Source organism: Watersipora subatra, chromosome 4 (genome assembly GCF_963576615.1).
Source record: "Watersipora subatra chromosome 4, tzWatSuba1.1, whole genome shotgun sequence".
Lineage (NCBI taxonomy): Eukaryota > Metazoa > Bryozoa > Gymnolaemata > Cheilostomatida > Watersiporidae > Watersipora > Watersipora subatra.
The window spans coordinates 21,620,686-21,644,702 of record NC_088711.1 but is presented as its reverse complement, the minus strand read 5'-3'; the positions used below and the strand labels follow the sequence as shown (position 1 = coordinate 21,644,702).

Here is a 24,017-nt window from a genome sequence, read left to right as displayed (position 1 = left end):
AATGAACTAAAAGTTATTAATGCATGAACTTATTACGCATACTTATTAATGCATACTTATTATGATAACAGCTATGTCCATACGTGCAAAGCCACTGTCAGAGGTTGAGAAAAAACATTGCACAGTACGAGATTCCAACTCATGACATTCAGCTTGAGAGACCGACACTCTAACAACCGCTTCAATCGAATGCCCATTGGAATATCGGAATAATTGTGCATATAGTTATTACACCTGACAATCCCTCACACACTAGGCTGCAAAGGTGCTAGTATACATTTAAAATAACCAAAATCCTAAAACAATCAATTACTACCAAACTGTTAAATAAGGATAACCTAAAAAAGAAATGGCTGTCATTGTAAATCAAAAGTGGAAAATTACTAAAATACCATAAAACCTCTAATTGAACGTCAATCTCCAACTGAACACTACACCCATTTGACCACCACTTGAACATTATTCTATCTTTTCGAGCCCATAATATCAACTGATCAGTAGAAAAGTGTCTACAAAATCGCATTAATAATGAATCGTTCATATCAATATCAGTTAATTCTCTCGTTGTACAATTCCAAAAGCTTTTCGTTTTTCTCATTACAACTTTGAAAGCAACACCATAGCAATAATCAATAACGGACTTGGGCTAGTAGTAGTTCTCTGTTTAACGCGGTTTTTCTATTTCGAAGTAGCCTACATTTATAAAAAACGGCTTAAATTTACGATGGTAGATGAACTTTCAAAGCAATGCTATAGAAATAATTACTGTCTCAGGCTAATAGTGGTTCCTTGTTTAATGCGGTCCTGATACTTCGAAGTACATGTACATATATAAAAACAGTTCAAATGTACGATGGTAGACGTAACTTTGAAAGCAACGTCATAGAAATAACTACTGTCTCAGGCTAATAGTAGTTTTTTGTTTAATGTGGTCCTGATACTTCAAAGGACATGCGTATAAAAAACGATTCGCAAGTTGTGGACCAAAGGTTACATTTACTAAGCAAACTTTTACTTTTATGCGTTGCATTATTGTTAAATGCAGTGTGAAAGTTATGCTCTGCTAAAAAATTGTTTGGACGCTAATATCGACTAGTTCAGCTGTGCAAAAGGAAAGTTGAGGCCAAAAGATATTGTGGAAGGTATTGGACAATGAGAAGATTTTCATTCCATCATAAGCAGCAATCAGAACGCAGACATCTGAGCAAACGATGGAAATATTTTTGTTTTAAAAATGTTAACTTTTGTTTCTGCTAATATAAGAATGGTCAGTTTATGTCACTTTCTCATGAATATATATATTTGTATCATTTGATAGATTATTGTTGTATAACTTATAAATATGCGGATTTATGGAATGTTGTTTAATAGCACCTTTGCGGCTATCTTAACACGGCTTACCATAAATTGATGGTCATAACTCCACTTCTATTGCACACAAAAAGCTAGTTTCGGCTGCAAACTGTAGCAAACATATCAGTGAGTGCAATAATATTTTATTCAACGATGTTAAATACAGATCTATAAAATAAAAACAAGTCTTCAAATTTAAAACGAAATTAAATTTGAATATTCCAACAAATTGCAAAGAAGGACACAGGCTATAATATCATCGCAGGTCAATTGCAAGCGATAGATATCAACTGGTAGAGACAGTTCTCCAGTTTCTCGATACACATTTATTAAGAGATCTTTGACAAGTTAGAGGTAAGTTAGCAGATTGATTGCATTCAAAAGGTTTAATATCGGTCCACCGAAAAAAGAGAGCAAGATATAGGCTACATCTGTCAAAAACTCTGGCGAACCATTTGAAAAATAGACCGACAGCCTTTATTTGAACACCGCCTCCAATTGACCGCCACCATAAAGACGTTGAAAAATGGAGCGCCATGGCGTTCAATTAGAGGTTTTACGGTATGTTAACATCATGTAGAATGTGTTCAGTTGTAACTACGTAGTTTAAGAGCCTATTTTACTTTCATCAGAACAGTCAGCTGGCATTTATAAATGACTAGCTATGCTACCCGGCGTTGCACGGGTAATAAAAAGTCTTTAGACAGAAAAGTAATTTGTATTTAACATATAACGACATTTGCCACTCTAACTTTCAAACTACATATCATGAGAAAAGTGTTTTGTGTAGTTGAAACAAATTAAGAGAGAAAATAAAAACTGTAAAGGTTTTCAAACTTTGTCAAACAACCGTAACTTTCAAACTTTACATCATGAGGAAAGTTTTGTGCAGTACAACTAAATTAAAAATAAATAAAACAACTGTAAAGGTTTTCAAACCACTTTAAATTTAAAATTTCATAACTTTCAGCGATGTATATCTTTTAATAACGTAAAGTAGAACCTCGGTTTTCGCACATAATCCATTCCAGAAGATTGTTCAAAAACCTAGTTGTTCGAGATCCGAAACAATTTTTCCCATTAGAATAGATGTATGTAAACTTTAATCTGTTCCTAGGCAGAAAAACAACTTCGGTAAAGTATTTTTACAACATTTTACACTATAAACTGTACTTTACACTGCATACTATAAATAAAAACTGGTAGATATAGATCATGTTTAATTTTAATAAACGATTTCCTATTTGTGATGAAAAAAAGTAAACATTTTGTATGTTTTGCTCTTAAAACATCAAAAACATTAAAGGTTAAGATACAATACTAAAAATTGCAGAAACTGATAATGAAACAGCAAAAAATGCAACAGATCAGTTACATAAAAAGTTGTAGGAAAAAGAAAATATAAACAGCAATGGCAAGTTTACTTCACATCTTTGAAGAAGAATCCTCCTCCAAAACAAACTCGACTGGAGGGGTTATCTCTCTAGCAAATCTATTCAGTAAATCTTTTTGTCCCAGATGGTTCCTCCCTTTTTGCAAAGAATTTATGAAGCGTAAATTGCTGTTCCGTTTGTTAACGAATGTTTCCATGCTGTTTCCGGAGCTGTTCCAATTCCAATGCACATGCTCCGGCTTGGTCAAAAACCGAATTTAAGTTCGAGATCTGAGACGAATAAATCTCCAAATCCTTGGTCAAAAACCGAAGCATTCGAGAACCGAGGTTTCACTGTATGTAATCAGTAAACAAATCGCCAGATTTCAAGTTCGACATAAATTATTGTCGATATCGTAGGGCAGAATAAATTAGCCCTCACGAAAAAAACGAAGAAGCATCGTGTTGCCTAAACTTAGGTCCCAAAATATATCTTAACAGAGGCATCATAACACGTGGGCGCAATGCTAAAATAATTAGCATGCGCATGGGGTATGCGGTATACAATATGAAAACATCTTTGATCAATATGCTGTTCTAGCTCAGTGGTAGAGTGTCCGGATAAGAAACTTGTCGATGCTTTCGTCATGAGTTCAAATCCATCAATAGTGAAATTTCAATATTAGCCTTTTAATATGAAGATTTTAATAGCTATAGCCGGAATGACAGACAGACTTTGAGAAATACATTCTTCCTTAATTGTATTTAAAAATTGTAGACAACCTGCTAGAAAATATTTGTAAAGCATTAATTTAAATTAATTTAATTTACCTTTAAATTTCATCTTTGAAGCACGGAATGATGGTTGAACACAGGTACCTTAGATGACCGAGTAAAAACCAACAATGTTTTGTGATGAGGCAATCATTGTAGAAAACAATAAAATGTTATATAAAATCTTCAATTTACTTGCCATAATGAGAGAGTTTAGCAGTATCAGAAAGCATAATTGAAGCACAGAGGCCTTTCAAGCATTTATCAAGTACTGCAACAGCTGTACAGTTAAGAACTTGAAATGCAAAATTAATCCATTCCAACATTTGCGACATATGCTGAAGCAAATTTTCCCATAAGAGTATTTGTGATTTCATATAATTCACTCTACAAGCGTAAAATAGTCGAAAAAAATTTCTTGTCACAATGCCTTTACATTAGACATGCAAATTGAGGTGTAGTCATAGCGACGCAGGGTATAGACAGTACACAGGTAGAGGTTGCAACAGAGATACGAAACTAGTCTAACTTGTACTGTGTAAACTTTAAACTAACATAAACTATTCATATAATTTATAGTTTTTATCTGTAACTAAATTTTTTTAATTTGTTTTGAATTATTATGGAGAGCCCCTCACTCTTACTCATTTTAAGTTTTTTTTAAAGTTGCTTTCCCTTTCTTTCTCAAGACAACTACTTGACAACTTTGAAGATATTTCCATGAGTTGATTTAAGGTTTTTCTCATATTTGTTGCTTAATTTTAAAAACTCATTACCTCCTTCCTTCTAATCATTAATACCACTCACCCTAATTTTCTTAGAATTCACTATTTTAAAACTATAAAGGGAAGGTGTGAAGCATTGTTTAAGATTATTCGAGTGACGCAGAACCAAACTATATCGCATTGTTTTAAGAAATTTCACACCACATGTCAAAACAAATATATAGTTAAAGTCAAGTGTTGAAGAGTTCAAACAATGAGGTGCTTATACGCTGGAGTTTATTTGTACTCAAGAGTGTACCATTGCATTACTTGTACCTATTTGTACTATTACGCTACTTGTACCTATTTGTACCATTGCATTACTTGTACCTATTTGTACCATTACGCTACTTGTACCTATTTGTACCATTACGTTACTTGTACCTATTTGTACCATTGCGTTACTTGTACCTATTTGTACCATTGCGTTACTTGTACATATTTGTACCATTACGCTACTTGTACCTATTTGTACCATTACGTTACTTGTACCTATTTGTACCATTACGCTACTTGTACTTATTTGTACCATTGCGTTACTTGTACCTATTTGTACCATTACGCTACTTGTACCTATTTGTACCATTACGTTACTTGTACCTATTTGTACCATTACGTTATTTGTACCTATTTGTACCATTGCGTTATTTGTACCTATTTGTACCATTACGCTACTTGTACCTATTTGTACCATTACATTATTTGTATCTGTTTGTACCATTACGCTACTTGTACCTATTTGTACCATTACGTTACTTGTACCTATTTGTACCATTGCGTTATTTGTACCTATTGGTACCATTACGCTACTTGTACCTATTTGTACCATTACGCTACTTGTACCTATTTGTACCATTACGTTATTTGTACCTATTTGTACCATTGCGCTACCTGTACCTATTTGTACCATTACGTTACTTGTGCCTATTTGTACCATTGCGTTACTTGTACCTATTTGTACCATTGCATTACTTGCACCTATTTGTACCATTACATTACTTGTACCTATTTGTACCATTACGCTACTTGTACCTATTTGTACCATTGCGTTACTTGTACATATTTGTACCATTACGCTACTTGTACCTATTTGTACCATTACGTTACTTGTACCTATTTGTACCATTACGCTACTTGTACCTATTTGTACCATTACGTTACTTGTACCTATTTGTACCATTACGTTACTTGTACCCATTTGTACCATTACGTTACTTGTACCTAATTGTACCATTACGTTACTTGTACCTATTTGTACCATCGCGTTACTTGCACCTATTTGTACCATTACGTTACTTGTACCTATTTGTACCATTACGCTACTTGTACCTATTTGTACCATTACGTTACTTGTACCTATTTGTACCATTGCGTTACTTGTACCTATTTGTACCATTACGTTACTTGTACCTATTTGTACCATTACGCTACTTGTACCTATTTGTACCATTACGTTAATAGCTATTCGATGATGAAGGGAACTCAGCGAACTGACCAGTGAAAGTTGCAAGGTCATTATGAATTGTGAAGGGTGAAAAATATCAAGTGCCATGAAATATAGGAATATATTTTAAATGTAATTATCATAGCCTGACAACAAATACACTAATGTCAACCTCATTGGGCATCTATTGGCTATCAGCTTTCCATCGTAGACATCTTTTAAGGTGCACGTTTTTATGCACGCTAGTAAAACTATTACCTAAATCCTAGTAACCCGCATCAACTCGTCTTTTCCAAACTAGGAAACAATGGCCATCTTTTTAATTGTAGTCAAACCATTATTACTAAAAATGCTTTAAAAATCATTCACACGTAGTCAAAACCCATATTAGTTAACTGTGGATTGAGCACTTGATGAATGGAGCTTGTGAGCCCCACTTTACTTTACCATGAACTGCGCATTCTATACAATAAAAAAGGAGCTAGTCTAATGAAATACTGTCACTCTTATGGCTTAGAAGACATATAACATGGTTTGTATGACGTATGAATGCTGTGTTATTTGTTCTGATCTTTTAGAAATCTTCAAAAATTTAGTTCTATAATCTATTCTAATAGGTGTATTCAATTAGCGTCTTGATTTTTTTCCAATTTTTAATATTTCCACATGGTTATTGTAGCAATGAATGCACTCAAAATCACTCGTTTTAAAGAAAACTGATTTTTCTATGCATCAAGTTCATTTCAAATACAATGGAGAAGACAATGACAGAATTCCATATAGGTAATACATTGAATACGCATTACGTAATGAAATGAATACTTACTATGAAATCAACTGTTAAATTGCTGCTAAAATTTTAAAACAGAGATAGTCATGTTTCCAATCACCTGCAGTGTCACTAAGAATGGCTAAAATGGTACACAATAAGATGCTAGGCCACTATTTGTGAAACACACAGAAGTAGTAAACCACCCGAAGCCAAAATGGTTAAAGTTTAGAAAAGCTAGCATATCCAGTTAATCATAATTTTATTTGCTAGCTGAAAGTCTTCCATGATTAGTAAATTACATAAGAGTGGTTTTGAACAGACAAAGTAAGATCAGTATCTACTAATCCCAACCAATGGTCTGCTGATCAGAGAGGGTGTCTACAATTCTGCTACACCAATCAGAGATTCTAGACATTCCATTCATCCAATTATGATGAAGTGAAAATTAGTAACATATCACAAAATGTTATCATTTTGTAGAGAAATTCATGTTTTTTTCAAATCCAGAGCCAGTTCATACTGCCTCGATTACTTTTTATTAATTTTATAGCAAATGCAAAATATCTTTATTGTCTACATCCAGGTTGATGTTGAACCTGCCCACATGTGGTAAAAACAGCAACACTAAAAATTTTACTCACTAACAGCAATTTTCAAAGTGTTGCTGTTTTTACCACATGTGAGCAGGTTCAACATCAACCTGGATGTAGACAATAAAAATATTTTGCAGAACTGTTGCAGAACTGTCAAACCTGTAGCGGTTTAATACTTCAAGTAAATACAGGAAGTGTATAATTTTATGAGTAAGTGCTTTAATTGATCGATTTTTATTTTCTATTATTGCTTAAACAGCTCCAAGTTTGATGCTTGTTTTGTAGATTAATTTTAGCATATTATTTAGACAGCAAAGGCTGTCTAAATACTATGTTAAAACACTTTTTAACATTCGTATTAAACTCATGAGCAATTAATCTACAAAACAAGCATCAAACTTGGAGCTGTTTAAGCAATAATAGAAAATAAAAATCGATCAATTAAAGCACATACTCATAAAATTATAATCTTCCTGTATTTACTTGAAGTATTAAACCGCTACAGGTTTGACAGTTCTGCAACAGATTGTTTATATAAAAAATATATTGTATGTAAATTGTCTTATTCTATAGCAACATGTTCTACCAATGATATACAGCCCCCCCCAGGCTGTATATCATTGCCCAAACAGTCCACACACAAAATATGAATCAATAAACGACGCAGAATACAAAACCGAAATTAGAAATAAAAAGGTAAACAGAGAACAAGACAAAACCTCTGGTCAAAGCATAGCAAATCACACCATTTACGTTTATTTATCAAACCATTAAGCGTAAGTATCTGCTTTGAAAACATGAACAATTGACCTATAAACTCGAACATCCACGCACGATTGTTTTCAATGCAGCATTTGCCGATGGGGTGTATAATTTTCGAAATGCCAATTGCTGTTTGCGATCCATTCGGGTCCACCTAATATAAAGGTTCTTTTCGGTTAAATCGCCAACATAAAGCTATTAGGCTTATCAATTAATTTGTAACCGATTGTATACAATGTCAACCAGGATTTCCCTTAACCAAGAAACACTCGACCAGGAAATTTGTTGGCGAGAGAAAGGCAAAGCTGTACTTTTTGTTCAACACCCATTCTTTAATACTAAAAAATGGTAACCAGATTCAATTCATAAAACGAAATTTTAGCGCCCTGTACAATGTAAGTATTTATCAAAAATATATCTTATTAAAACGCAAAGGGCTTACTTACAATATCCACATTCATAAAATCAGCTCGATATCGGAGTTTGGTAGGTTGGGCTTACTTTTAGAGGCGAAGTGTTACAATCTTGACCTTGCCCGCAACTATACGCGCTTGTTACCATACGGTCGTGCGCTCATCGAGACGGTTTCGTTGCCAGTGGAAGACAACATTTTTAGACAACACTTCCGTTAAATATAGAACGCAACTCCCATTATTAAACCTTTACTTGCAAGAAAATTCACATTACAGTTATTTGGTATCAAAAGGTTTACCACGTCTTACATTGGTACTTTGCTGTATTGTATGTGCAAAATATGTAGAAATATGATTACAAGCTCCTAAAAGCTAAAAAAAGCAATCTCTTTATTTCAATGACGTACAATGATATATAGCCCCCCATTTGTGGGGGCTGGATATCATTGGCCATCATTGCATGAACCAAAGAAACTGGTTAAAACTTTTAACAACTTTAGATTTTTTTAGTTATCAGCAGTAATCTGAATAGTGAGCATGGCTTGATGCAGGTTATATAAGATATGTATATTGTGATGGATTTACTAAGCTGAGCTACTATAGTAGCTCAGTTTAGTAAATCACACAGTCTGGCCTGATTTACTAAGCTGAGCTACTATAATTACTATAGATGCTCCGCTATTCTCAGGTTAGCTCTGTAATTTAAAAGCCAGCTTGCGTGGAAAGACCATAGATTAACACTCAGCCCATAAGCTATATAAGCTATATAAGCAAAGGTGCTCAGTGTTAACGGGGAAAACCAAGACCACAGAGCAAGTGATACAGACTACGAACGACAAAACTAAAGACTGAGAATTACATTCTTAATCGTCATTAAGAACAGCGTGGTAACATTAACCTACCTTTGTGCAACTTTGTGTATACATACACATCTTAACATTCTTTCATTTACTAGTGTAACTGTTTGAGTATTTATTATTTGTAACTCATTTTAGCATTACGCTTGATTGCAGTTAATTGATCTAATTGTATCTAATATATCAAATTGTATCTAATCTTTCCTTGCTTATAGAGCTTGTGAAAATAAAGAGCCATTATTCACCAGATACCTTGCTTGCAACAATTACAGTTGTGCATGAGAGCTATTACTTATTCGTTGTAAGACAACTTGTACGCAGAACCCACTTGCAAGTGGCTAGTCAGCACTGACTTCCACAACAATATTTAAAGTAGCATCCTGTTGCGTGGGGCAGAGGCAAAAACTAAACAGATGAAAAGTAATTTAGCTACAATTTATATCAATGAATATAAATAAATATACATGTATATACATTTTGTATATACATGTATAATAGAAAATTAGTCAGGCCTACTGCTAACAGCACTCTACGCTCTAAAAACTGTGAAGTGTTATAAATAACTAGAGTGTTGGAGTAGGTTAATGCTACTTATCTTTCTTCTAGATTGGTGTTTTTCTCTAGGGTCATGACAGGTCTGTTGCGTGCTTCTGCACTCGTCAGGTGACTTGTGTTAAATGGCTGGTGGAATTACCTCTCCTGGTGTTGTTGGTGGTATTCGTGGTATGTGCATGCATATATATACATGTATATGCATGTATATATATGCACTCGCTGTGCTACCTGGCATTGGGCGGTTGTTAAAAGTCAGCTTATAAACAATGAGAGGTAATGTAGTTGCCTGCCACTTGCTATTAGCCTGGCACATTGCCAATGGATAATTTGAGTAAGCTGACTAAAAGCTACCCCTCTCCATGACATTACGCCATCACGCTGCGTTGTAATGGAGAGCGATAAAGCGACATATATAGCGAGCGACATATCGCTGAGAATATGTACTAAGTTTGTGTGGCTGAATTGATAAGGCGTTGGACTGGTGAATGGGAGGGTCCGAGGTCAAATCTTCTGCAGTACGGATTATTTATTACATGATTTTAATAGCTATAGCTGGACATGCACAGACATGAATACACAGACGACAAACTTGAAGAAATATATATATATATGTATATAGTGTATGTTAGCTAAGCGGCACGAAAAATTATTTATGGTGCATTAATGCATTAACAGAATGACTTGGCAGATCGATAGTTTTGAGTAAAGGTTTTAATAAAAGCTAGAGTGAGCGTTCATATCTATATTGCGTTTTAAAAAAGCTTGGGCAGTTTTATCTAAAGTTTGGCTCACTTCGTGAGTATAGTGCACATTCAAAAAAAATTGTTAAAAGAATTGATTAGAAAAATTGCCTAACATTTTGGTAATACCAACTCAGAACTCAAGGATCACAGTTTCGATAGACTATCTCGGTCTGACCCAACAAACTGGCTAAAAAACTCGTTTTATACAAGCATGCAGTTTCTTTTTATTTTAAACCAGAGAGCAGTAGGGAGACCATTATACTTAAAGTTAAAAAAAATGGTGATGTCTCTAACTTGTTTTTATAAACTTTTTGCTCATTAATAGTCCTGATTCCAAAATGACCACCCTTGAGGGAAATTGAGGCTTTTCATACTATTGTAGACTTAAGATGCGGTTGAAAATGTTCACCTCTGATGGAAGTGATTTTTTTAACTAATGTGCAAACTTCTCAGTTTTGCAGACTTTGCATGGCCAGACTTTCTGTAACCTTTAAAAAAGTTGACAAACTAGTAAATGCTACTTCCTGTTTTAAAACAAGACTAAACAGGTTTTTATCACTTAGACTAGTTCTGTGCTATCTTTGGTATCTCAATCATTTTAACAAACAAAAATGACCTCAAAGCAAAAATCCCTGTTTTTAGATTTTCAGTGTTCTTCATTATTTTCATTTTTCTTTTCTTATGGACATGTGTGAGTCTGATGATCACATAGTAAGCTCTCCTGTTCATCTGCTTCCAATGAAGACTCAATTGTATTCTTTTGCAATGAGGAACACTTGATAGTGCTATAAAACTTTCTTACAGAGAACCAAATTCAACTTCTTAATAACGCTACACTGCCTACGGTTACCCGTAAAGGTGGGTAAGCTCTGTTAATGTGATTTTTCATTTTTCGTCATGGTAGTTACTCACCACATCTGCTCGCAGTCCTTCACCTACTTGTATGCCTTCTACAAGCACAAGCACACAGATGCTTCAACTGTGAAATGAAGAGATGCCACACAAAGTCTTGCCACACAAAGCGAGAAAAAGCGACACCGTATGTACTGCACAACTTAGGAACGTAAATGTGGTACCTACAAAGCGCAGAAAGAAGCGCATGAAACCAACAGCTGTGCACTTGTCAGCACACTAACACTTTCTCTAGCTAACTTGACTTTCTTCTCCGGTGACAAAGGAACGAGACAGGCAAGGACCTACATGTATTGAGGACTAGGTCAGCCCTGAGCAGGTTCACCATTTGACAACTTTTGTTCCCATTTAGGGCAAGGCCATTATTTGATAACAAAGGAAAACGCATAATTATTACTAACGGTATCGCATCGTGCCCTTTTTACCATTCATCTTAAATGTATTTTTGAAGGTATTATTTCATGAGAGCTGCTAATGGTAATGATTTCTCATGTGCCTCAACATAGGTAGTTTAAGCATGTCAACTTGAAGAGGTCAGAGTATTTTTGGTTGGATGATCATAAATTTAATGTTTTTCGCTTAGCAGAAAAACTTTTTGGGTGAAAATTTCGGTGACTGTCTATACTAGATGTCAGGTCTCATACTGTCTGAAGAAAGTATAAAAAATTTGGATTCTTTTCATGAGTGAGTGTATAATGATATTTTTTATCTCATAGAAAGCAATATGTTGAGATAGATGGAGTAAAGTTAAAGAGTCAGTCAGCTCATCGATATCGGTGGAATGGTAGAGCACCCGCTGCCTACTCGACCGCATGGCTGACGCAACTGCCAGGCCAAGTCTCGGTACAGCAGAAGATCTGGCTGACAAGAAGTTGACTTGACAGACAGAGAGAAGATGGCCAAGACCACTGAAGGACTGAAAAGACTGATGGGTGGAACCAGCTAGAAACCATGTGTATATGAGAAAGCAGGGAGAACGATGAGAGCGGAGATCACTGGCAGTCTCGAGCATGTTGTTCTGTAGTAAAATGATCACATGTATTTATATATATTTACAAAATATGCCTTAGTGCCTTGCATTCATTAGTTTTGATTCTTGTGGAGCAGCAAAAGGAACCGGCAGTTTCCTTTACATTGGTGTAGACAAGAATCAATTCTAAACCATACACTACTCTTGATTTTTTTCAACGATTTACTGTTGCTGTCTGATCAACCTTTATTTACCTCTTCTCTAATTGCTAATGCAGACAATACTATATTTTAGACATACATGTACTACAGGCTTCCACCAACTTCTTGTCAACTTCCATCAACTTCAACCAGATTTCAAACTTTAAAATTCATACTGTATATATATATATATTTATACATTTATACATTTATACATTTATACATTTATACATTTATACATTTATACATTTATACATTTATACATTTATACATTTATACATTTATACATTTATACATTTATACATTTATACATTTATACATTTATACATTTATACATTTATACATTTATACATTTATACATTTATACATTTATACATTTATACATTTATACATTTATACATTTATACATTTATACATTTATACATTTATACATTTATACATTTATACATTTATACATTTATACATTTATACATTTATACATTTATACATTTATACATTTATACATTTATACATTTATACATTTATACATTTATACATTTATACATTTATACATTTATACATTTATACATTTATACATTTATACATTTATACATTTATACATTTATACATTTATACATTTATACATTTATACATTTATACATTTATACATTTATACATTTATACATTTATACATTTATACATTTATACATTTATACATTTATACATTTATACATTTATACATTTATACATTTATACATTTATACATTTATACATTTATACATTTATACATTTATACATTTATACATTTATACATTTATACATTTATACATTTATACATTTATACATTTATACATTTATACATTTATACATTTATACATTTATACATTTATACATTTATACATTTATACATTTATACATTTATACATTTATACATTTATACATTTATACATTTATACATTTATACATTTATACATTTATACATTTATACATTTATACATTTATACATTTATACATTTATACATTTATACATTTATACATTTATACATTTATACATTTATACATTTATACATTTATACATTTATACATTTATACATTTATACATTTATACATTTATACATTTATACATTTATACATTTATACATTTATACATTTATACATTTATACATTTATACATTTATACATTTATACATTTATACATTTATACATTTATACATTTATACATTTATACATTTATACATTTATACATTTATACATTTATACATTTATACATTTATACATTTATACATTTATACATTTATACATTTATACATTTATACATTTATACATTTATACATTTATACATTTATACATTTATACATTTATACATTTATACATTTATACATTTATACATTTATACATTTATACATTTATACATTTATACATTTATACATTTATACATTTATACATTTATACATTTATACATTTATACATTTATACATTTATACATTTATACATTTATACATTTATACATTTATACATTTATACATTTATACATTTATACATTTATACATTTATACATTTATACATTTATACATTTATACATTTATACATTTATACATTTATACATTTATACATTTATACATTTATACATTTATACATTTATACATTTATACATTTATACATTTATACATTTATACATTTATACATTTATACATTTATACATTTATACATTTATACATTTATACATTTATACATTTATACATTTATACATTTATACATTTATACATTTATACATTTATACATTTATACATTTATACATTTATACATTTATACATTTATACATTTATACATTTATACATTTATACATTTATACATTTATACATTTATACATTTATACATTTATACATTTATACATTTATACATTTATACATTTATACATTTATACATTTATACATTTATACATTTATACATTTATACATTTATACATTTATACATTTATACATTTATACATTTATACATTTATACATTTATACATTTATACATTTATACATTTATACATTTATACATTTATACATTTATACATTTATACATTTATACATTTATACATTTATACATTTATACATTTATACATTTATACATTTATACATTTATACATTTATACATTTATACATTTATACATTTATACATTTATACATTTATACATTTATACATTTATACATTTATACATTTATACATTTATACATTTATACATTTATACATTTATACATTTATACATTTATACATTTATACATTTATACATTTATACATTTATACATTTATACATTTATACATTTATACATTTATACATTTATACATTTATACATTTATACATTTATACATTTATACATTTATACATTTATACATTTATACATTTATACATTTATACATTTATACATTTATACATTTATACATTTATACATTTATACATTTATACATTTATACATTTATACATTTATACATTTATACATTTATACATTTATACATTTATACATTTATACATTTATACATATATACATATACATACACATATTTTCATTTTATGCTTATATATCTTATATCTCTGACATAAAATATATAAGATATATCTTATATAAGATATAAACCTTATTTTCTATCATCTATCTATGCATTTCTCAAAGTTTGTCATCTGTTTTCGGTATGACCAGCTCTAGCTAGTAGCTATTAAAACTTTGAAATTAAAATTCCACATTTTGCGAGATTTGAACTCATAATCTAGCGTTTTAACCCTGAGACCACAAAAGCTCTTAAAATGGCCAATTCTCACTACATGAGGTATCCACACTTTTCAGTTTTCACACCATAATGACGTTTTAATTGAAGCTCTATGAACTTTTTTAGCTCAATGACACGCAATGCTTTTCCATCCTCGCCGTACTAGGGCTAATTTGTTTTCGGCAAAACGATATCAACAATAGATTCTTTCAAAATTAAATTTGGCGATTAAATTCTATTAACTCTAGGAAACACGATGTTTTTTTGTGTTTTCGTGAACTTCCATTTCTAGCTTTTTGTAAGGTCCAAATCGTGGTCAAGGTCAATAGGTTTCAACCGGACAATTGTATTATCTTGAAGAGCAATGGCCTCTACATTCTCTCACCGTTCGGTCAGACAAAGAAATTACAATATCTCATTTTTACATTTGTACCAGTATCGAGAGGTACCAGTATTGTCATATTCAGAGTTTTAATGGATAGCTGGTGGTGGAACAGTAACTTTTTTGTACACACACTTTGATGCAAGAATTGTTACCATTAAACATATTCAGAATTTTTATTTTGTATTATCAGTTCGTATTAATTGTATCATTACCGAATCATCTCTTACTGTTATCGTAGCAAAACAGACCTAATTTAACTATTACTTGCTAATTATTTTACGTTTATATCTAAACCCTTTTGTAGTCGTTCTATTTTTTTTAATTTATTTGATCTGCACAAAACATTTTTGTCATGATTTTAAGTTTAAAAGTTGTTTGAAAAAGTTTGAAAACCTTTACAGTTGTTTTTATTTTCTCTCCTAATTTATTTCAATTACACAAAACACCTTTCTCATGATATGTAGTTTGAAAGTTAAAATGGCAAATGTTGTTATATGTAAAATACTAATAAATTTTCTGTTCAAAGACTTTTTTATTACCCGAGCAACGCCGGGTATATATATCGTAAAACCTTTAATTGAGCGCCATGGCACTCTGTTTTCAACCTCTCCTCTATGATGGTGGTCAATTGAAAACGGTGTTCAAATAGAGGCTGACGGTCCATTTTTCAAATGGCTTGTCAGAATTTTCGGAAGATAAATTTAGCCCTATTACAGACGAAGCAAATGTCACCTATATTTTGCCTTCTTTTTCCAGTGGACCGATATTAAACACTTTGAATGCAATAAATCTGCTAACTTACCTCTAACTTTTCAAAGATCTCCTAATAAATGTACATCGAGGAACTGAAAAATATCTTTACTAATTGATATCTATTGCTTGCAATTGACCTACGGTGATATTATAGCCTGCGTCTTTCTTTGCAATTTGTTGAGATTTTCAAATTTTATTTCATTCTAAAATTGAACACATATTTTAATTTTATATCTTTATTTAATATTGTTGAATAAAAGCTCATTACACTCACTGATATGTTTGTTGCAGTTTGCAGCCATAACTAGCTTTTTGTGTGTAATAGAAGTGGAGTTATGAGCATCGATCCATTGTAAGCTGTGTTAACATAGCCGCAAAGGTGCTATTAAATAAGATGCTATAAATTTGCATATTTTAAGTTATACAACAATAATCTATCAAATGATACAAATATATATTCATAAGCAAGTGACATAAACGAACCATACTTATATTACATGCAAAAACAAAAATTTACGTTTTTAAAACAAAAATATTTCCATCGTTTGCTTGGATAGCAGCGTTCTGATTGTTGCTTTCGATGGAACTAACATCTTTTACTTGGCCAATGCCTTCCACAATATTTTCTGGCCTCAACTTTTTTTCTGCACTGCTGAACTAGTCGATATTAGCGTACAAACAATTTTTTTGGCAAAGTAAAGCTGTCACACGCTGCATTTAGCACTAATGCAACAGGTAAAAGTTTGCTTGCTAAAAGTTTGCCTGCGTAACCTTTAGTCCAAAACTTGCTAACCAGTTTTTATATGCATGCCCTTCGAAGTACCGCGGTAAACAAGGAACCACTATTAGCCTGAGACAATAATTATTTCTATGACGTTGCTTTCAAATTTCCATCTACCATCACAAATTTAAACCATTTTTACATATGTACATGTACTTCGAAGTATCATGACCCCGTTAAACAAGGAACCACTATTAGCCTGAGACATTAATTATTTCTATTGACTAACTTCTAATTCTAATTAACTATTAACTAATTATTTTGCTTTGAAAACTCATCCACCATCGTAAATTTAAGACGTTTTTTTATAAATGTATTCTACTTTGAAGTAGATAGACCGCGTTAAACAGAGAACTGCTACTAGCCTGTGACCGTTATCGATTATTGCTACAGTGTTGCTTTCAAAGTTTTAATAAAGAAAAAGCGAAAAGCTTTGGAATTCGACAATGAGAGAAGTAGCTGATATTTATATAAACGATTCATTATTAATACGATTTTGTGGAAACTTTTCTACTGATCAGTTGATATTATGGGCTCGAAAAGATCAAATAATGTCATAGTGGCGGTCAAACGGAGATGGTTTTCAAATGGAGAGTGGTGGTGTATTTTTCAACCCTTCTCTCAGGGTGGTGGTCAATTGGAGGTGGCGTTCAATTAGAGGTTTTATGGTATATGTGTGAACAAAAGCATAAAACCTGAGCAGAATGTTCAATGATAAAATCAGAGCAAGTTGAAATCAGTGTTTTATCTGAAGTTATGGTCTGTTTTACTGATTTTATATATATGTACTGAATCATAACCCGGTGCTTTGGTTCTTATAGACTATTAAAATATTTAACAGACTGGTCCTATCAAATATCAGTTGTGATGAGCATTATTATGTATGTTATGATTTTCATTATGGTGCACATCTAAATTTTCTTCATTCTGGTTATAACTCGGGAGTAAAAGAGCACAAACTATTATTTAATTCTCGGTTATATTTTGTCTAAGAAAATTTTGAGCCAAGCAAATAGTGAGCTCTTCCAGATAATCCTTAAACATTTCATTGACGCAAAGTAATAGAATCGCATTAAAGATATAAATGCATACAACCGTATAAAAAAACTATGAAGTAAAAAATGTCAGACCTGAAAAATAGATGTAGTCGTTCGTATATGACAATAATGTTGATTTTAAATAAGTCTTAACATATATAGGATTAAGCCTAGTTTGATTATAAATATTAGGAGATGAGAAGCTTGTCAATAATCGACTTGTTTGCATGATGCCAATAAAAATTAAGGTTATTATGAAATGTTAACATTATAATATAAAATAAATTTTCTATTGAGTTTTAAACCAGGTGAATAGAATCAATGGTAGATCACAGATAGAGTTTGCAAGAATTTGACTTTGCTAGTGACTATCAGCATCATCCAGCTGTGAATAGTAAGCCTTTGGCCATCTTGGTGCAAAGCCTGCCAAAGTCCCAACTCTTCCAGCTGAAACAAAATAAAGTACTACATTTAGAATTGTAATTATGCATAAAATACTATGATAAAAAATACCATTATAAAAGTGCTCATGAGCTAATTCTTTATCACCAATCATAAATAATATTGTATCAACACAGTGGAAATTTGATAGAAAAAGATGTATAATTAATCAGGGTATATTTGCAATTCACGACCGTAGACTGCAAATGTTACTAATACCCAGTCAAAAGATCTATTTAAATAGACTTACTGTCAAAAAGGCTGGTAAGTCAATCAGAATAAATTTCTAGCAAGTTCTCACAAGTTCTAATATAGGTAGTCTTTAAAACCACTTGTAACCCACTTACTTAGGTCTGTTGAGCGTGACACCGTAGAATCGCTACTAGAATCTGTATCTCGCACGCTTGCAGTAGGGAACTGGTAGTTAAACGCCTCCGCAGGAAGTCGAGAGCTAGGGTTAAATATAGCTGGTCCTCTACGAAACCGGTGTATTCTTCTACAAGAGCCAATATTACCATGAAAGCTATAAGGACAAGTACAAGGGAAAGTTTGGTTAGTATGGTAACCATTGTTGTGCAAGTGTGTTTGATAACTAGCAGCTCATGTAAATAAAATATTAGGTATATAGTTGAATCAGCGCATAAAATAATGGACTATGTCATATAAAATTAACGCGATAGCTTGGGCATCTCCATGACTAATACTATTATCTAAAACAAAGAATGAAGCAAATATCGAAGGAAGTGAAATGCTACTTACGGCCTGTCGACAAACTTTTTCTTCCTAGCGATGACAAAGTAAGATGTGCAGACGGCCAGCCCGACTATCAGCAAACCTCCCGCAATACCCACCGATATCCATAACACGAGCAAGTTACCTAAACAATACACAGTCAAACGATGAAAGTATCAAATTTTATGATTCTATTTACAGACAGAAATGATATTATTGTGAACAAGATTTGAACACTTGAACTTGAACACTTGAACACAAAAATTGAAAGTACTTTTTTCAAAAAAACTTTTTGCAAAAGAGTGTATTAAATCGAGCCAACTACAGTGTAACCTGCAAATAAAACAGTTTATTGACGACTCCAGGAGGATTGATCAGTAATTATTTTTCTGCCTTTTGTGATTAGTACCTAACATCAATTAAATGGAATATAATATGGAAACATAATTAACAAAAAGCCTTAAAATTGGTCAATAGCGCAAGGCAAGTGTATAAATTCAAAGTTTTTAAAATTTAAAGTTCTTAGCTATGAAACTTTTTTTTGAATTTTTTACTAAAATTGGCATTTCTTGTGTGAGAAGTTGCTGTGTTAACAGTCCCATGAGTGTGCACATGACTTACTGGGTGAATCTGGTTCCGATACAGTGCTTCTTGAGCAATTGTAGCCTGAGAATAGGAGTGAGCAGTTACAGTAGACATAACCAGCAGCTGTATCCAGTACACATTCGAAGTTATTAGTGCACATAATATCGTCACAAGTCCACACTCTTCCCCCTGCACAAAGATATTCCAAGTTGGGTGTTAGGAAAAAACAATTGATGATGCAGCATATGCATATTTTGAAGGTGTTGATACAATATGGATGTATACACTACATCTAAAACGGTTGGAATCATGCTCTCTCGGTAGCAAATGCAAAACCATTACTCTAGGATTTCTCATCTCTTCATATGCAACTGCAAAATCTGAAAACCATCCCTCTGAAAACAACAGTCAAATCACTATCTTTCAGCATCTCCTTGACCCTTTGAATCATGACGGCCGATATTCTGGCATTGCATAGCATGCGTCGAAAACCCTGATGGCTGGTATACTAGCATTCACATGGCTTTGTTTACAAACGCTGCTTCCAAGTAACAGCCTACACCAATCAAATTAATTCTTACGTAAAGCGTTTAACCAGAATATTTTTTCTATCGTTTACCATTTTCGAATACCTTTATCAATTTCCTTCGTTATTATAACAATTTCAGTGGAACGATATGGCAAAAAGATTTGATACGACTCAGGTATTGGATGCAATAGATGATAGTGATGCAAATGAAAAGTTATCTGATACTAACTATAATTGTGTTGATGATTTTGAGTCAGAAAACGATGAACGCGCTTGATAGATATGACAATACTGCAAACATTTCTACCACACTTGGAAATCAAATAAATTTTAACAGTTTTAGCTTAATGCATTGTTGAAATTTTTTTGTTACATTTGCAGTAGATTGTTGGATTTGTTTTCCAGTGTTTCACCAAATATCATTTGATAATCAGCAGATTTGAATAAATTGGATAAAAGTTCGGAAATGTACTACTTTTTGGCAAATTGTAAAGAGATACTGACGCACTTTAATGAGGACAGCCAAAGTTCAAAGGGTTCAAATATAATTTATAAGTGTTTCAAAAGTAAAAATAAAATTTAAAACCTTTATTACCATCACTTACGACAGAAACTTATACCAACTTACGGTAACGTATAATAGCAATAATGCAAGTATACAGCCTAACTTACCAAACTTTAGCAGGTTCAAATCTTGCACGATCTGCCCATTAAACTCAAGAGAGTTGTTGCTGAAGACAAGACGATGATAGATTCGCTGCTCTAAATCATACGGTCGTTCGGAGTAAACAACTTCATAGGTAACTTTTGTGAGTGTTGAGCCATCATCGCTTCTAAAAATGTGTAACAAACTCAGCTAGAAAATACTTCTATACGCAGACTAAACTTCCTGAATTGAATTCGGTCATTTTTAGCTGATAAAAAACGCGTGCTAAGCAGAGTATATCTTTATGGCAGAAGCTTTATCTGAATTAACACTGGCATATATACTTGTCTTAGCCTGCAGACACTTGTCAAATGAACATCTATTTACGCATGCATATAAAAACAGTAAGATACCAAAATCAGAGTTCTCACAATGACAGCAACAAAACTATTTGCCACGTTTGGGCAGTGGGTGAAATAACATTATTACAAAAGCCGAATACTACAACTTGCAAATCTAGCATATAAAAATAGTAGTAGTACTCAATATTTGAAAAGCAAAAACAGTTGAAGGAACATTAAAAGACATAATATGCAAGAGCAAATAAAATCTATCAGGAACATCACAAAACGATCGCTAAAACACAATTTCCTAGTTGCAGAGACTAGGATATAAAAACTATTGTTGCGATGAATACTTATTTAACAACGCATTACAAAATCTATTTCAAGTCTACTGGACATATAAGCATAGATGTTCATTGTTTAAAGCATAACAGGAAGCATTTTAAAATTTCGGTAAACTTAAAACTATCTATTAATATAGCAATATAATTGAGCTCGTTCAATTTTCAGGGAAGAATTTAATGCTCGTAGAATTGCAGGCCAATTGGGAAAACTAAAACTTGCAAAGCAATCAATGAAGCAAGGAAGCTTTTTTACTAAACCATAGATGCCTGAGCTGCATATAAAGTTATCGTGTTAATGTATTATAATTACCTTATGATGACAGCCATTTTTAATTTTGTAATTATCTTTTGAACTCGCCGAGAAAGAATCAAGATTATCGTTCTAGCACTAAAAAAAGCTTGCATGCTATTTATACATCGCGCATTAGCCTCTGAGTGGTGGCTATAAAATTACAGCAATTTACTTGCGTATCTCATATTCTGAGATGTACTATCAATAAATGTTTCTCGCACAGATCATTGTCTATAAACAATAGCTGTAGACTAAAGTCATGTTTCCAAAACCTACAAATGCATGATCAATTTCTGTGATAAAGGATATTTTAATCAAACAAACTTAAAACAGTGCAGCAGCTGTTTCTAGTGATTACTTTAAACATCTCGCTAATGCTTTTGTTTTAATTTCATGGTATAGTAGATGCTCCTATAACATAAGTTCCACATAAAGTAAAGAATTTATGTTAAGCTTTTGCTTTGTACAACATGAAAAAAATATCATATAATGTAAAGTGTTAGGTCACTGTAAATTTTCAAATTCGATTTGCATAACGAGAATCTCGTAGTTAGCTTTAAACTATTGCTTCTCTCTTGCTGCCTTAAAAGATAAAATGGCGTATAAGGCTTTTTCTCTATTATATATACTAGTACCCTGGTAATCTAGTTCGACCTTAGATATCATCAGGTGTGTCGACAAAGCACAGAAAATAAGTAGCCTAGCAATAATTCTCAAATAATATTTCTGAAAATAAAAATGCAGAAACTGGAGTGTCGACATACTAAGCTGAATGTTACAGGTTTTAGTCTCGTCGAAACCGATATTTTATCCCAAATCCTGCCGATGGATAAACGGATGGTAAGACGCACACCGCTCCTAATATGTATAAAGAAGCTATATTTTTGTTTTACTTTATTTCAGACAGAAAATACTTAAGAATATTTTTTCTATGCAGATTTAGACATTGCTGTCTAGAAAAATATAAAGAACTGATGAGAATTGACATTGAAGTTGTGCTCTCTCCTTAGCTTATTGTAAAATTACCATGAACCATAAACCGAGTAAAATTAATAAAAAGTAAAAAACTTGCTTATATAAACCATTAATACTGCAGTCACAGTAGGCTTTAAATTAAAAAACTTAATCTAGTTTTTTTCCTTTTGGAAGAACCAAAAGAGTGAGTCTGGGAAGATCTTCGAACAAATTTTGCATTTTACTGTTCACATAGCGTAAAATCCCTATCATGTAAACGCTCTCGGAATGAATTATTTATGTTGTAGGAGCGTTTACTCTATTTAGTTTCATAGATATGCCAGTTTATAATGCTATTTGCTATTGAAAGCTCATTTGTTTTATTGCTTTCACCGATCCTTCTCTATACAACTATTAATCTTTTCTCGACAGAATAATACTTTAAACAAATTCTCTGTAAGCCACATTTAAAACGAGCATATGTACATCGCACTTACGGTTCCACACTTAGAATATTTACTCCCTCAAAATCGGAAAGATTAAACAGAGCAGTGATTGTTTTTTCAAACTCAGATTGGAAGAAGATGAATTCTGCGGAAAGACGATTACTCCAGTTGGAATTGTATGGTATATCAAGTGTCTGCTCCACACCCACAAATGCATCTGCATAAATATAAAGGTAATTATGTAGACATATAGATAAAAGTTTCAACCTGCACCGTTAATTTGAATTATTAATGAATGGCTACTTTATCTTCTGGTGAACTCCACAAAACAAACATCTTTTGCTATTTAGTCAAATTTTATTGGTCCTTGCATTTGTAGTAAGCAATTTTGTGACTCAGTAGACAAATTCAAATTAAAGAAGTACCTGCAAATTCTTAGACAATCTTGAATATAACTAAGATGGTGAATGACGACATTTGCATCAGGCTATTGAGTCACGAGTATGCATCTGTTTAAATAAGGGATACTGATCT

The 24,017-nt window shown here is 31.9% G+C and overlaps 2 protein-coding genes across 2 annotated transcripts in view; both read right to left on the bottom strand.

Annotated features, from left to right (window-relative positions):
- Positions 1-8,370, bottom strand: part of LOC137393301 (alpha-1,6-mannosyl-glycoprotein 2-beta-N-acetylglucosaminyltransferase-like) — a 43,729-nt gene extending 35,359 nt beyond the window's left edge. The window contains exon 1 of the mRNA XM_068079788.1: positions 8,281-8,370. The gene's annotated coding sequence lies outside the window, so the exon portion shown is untranslated. The remainder of the gene's footprint in view (positions 1-8,280) is intronic.
- A 9,723-nt stretch (positions 8,371-18,093) lies between these two features.
- Positions 18,094-24,017, bottom strand: part of LOC137393112 (mucin-like protein) — a 25,786-nt gene continuing 19,862 nt past the window's right edge. The window contains exons 23-28 of the mRNA XM_068079529.1: positions 23,535-23,700; positions 21,130-21,290; positions 19,965-20,117; positions 19,371-19,488; positions 18,959-19,107; positions 18,094-18,617 (exon numbers count right to left, since the gene is read on the bottom strand). Coding sequence (XP_067935630.1) covers positions 18,532-18,617; positions 18,959-19,107; positions 19,371-19,488; positions 19,965-20,117; positions 21,130-21,290; positions 23,535-23,700 — 833 coding nt within the window. The 3' untranslated portion in view covers positions 18,094-18,531. The remainder of the gene's footprint in view (positions 18,618-18,958; positions 19,108-19,370; positions 19,489-19,964; positions 20,118-21,129; positions 21,291-23,534; positions 23,701-24,017) is intronic.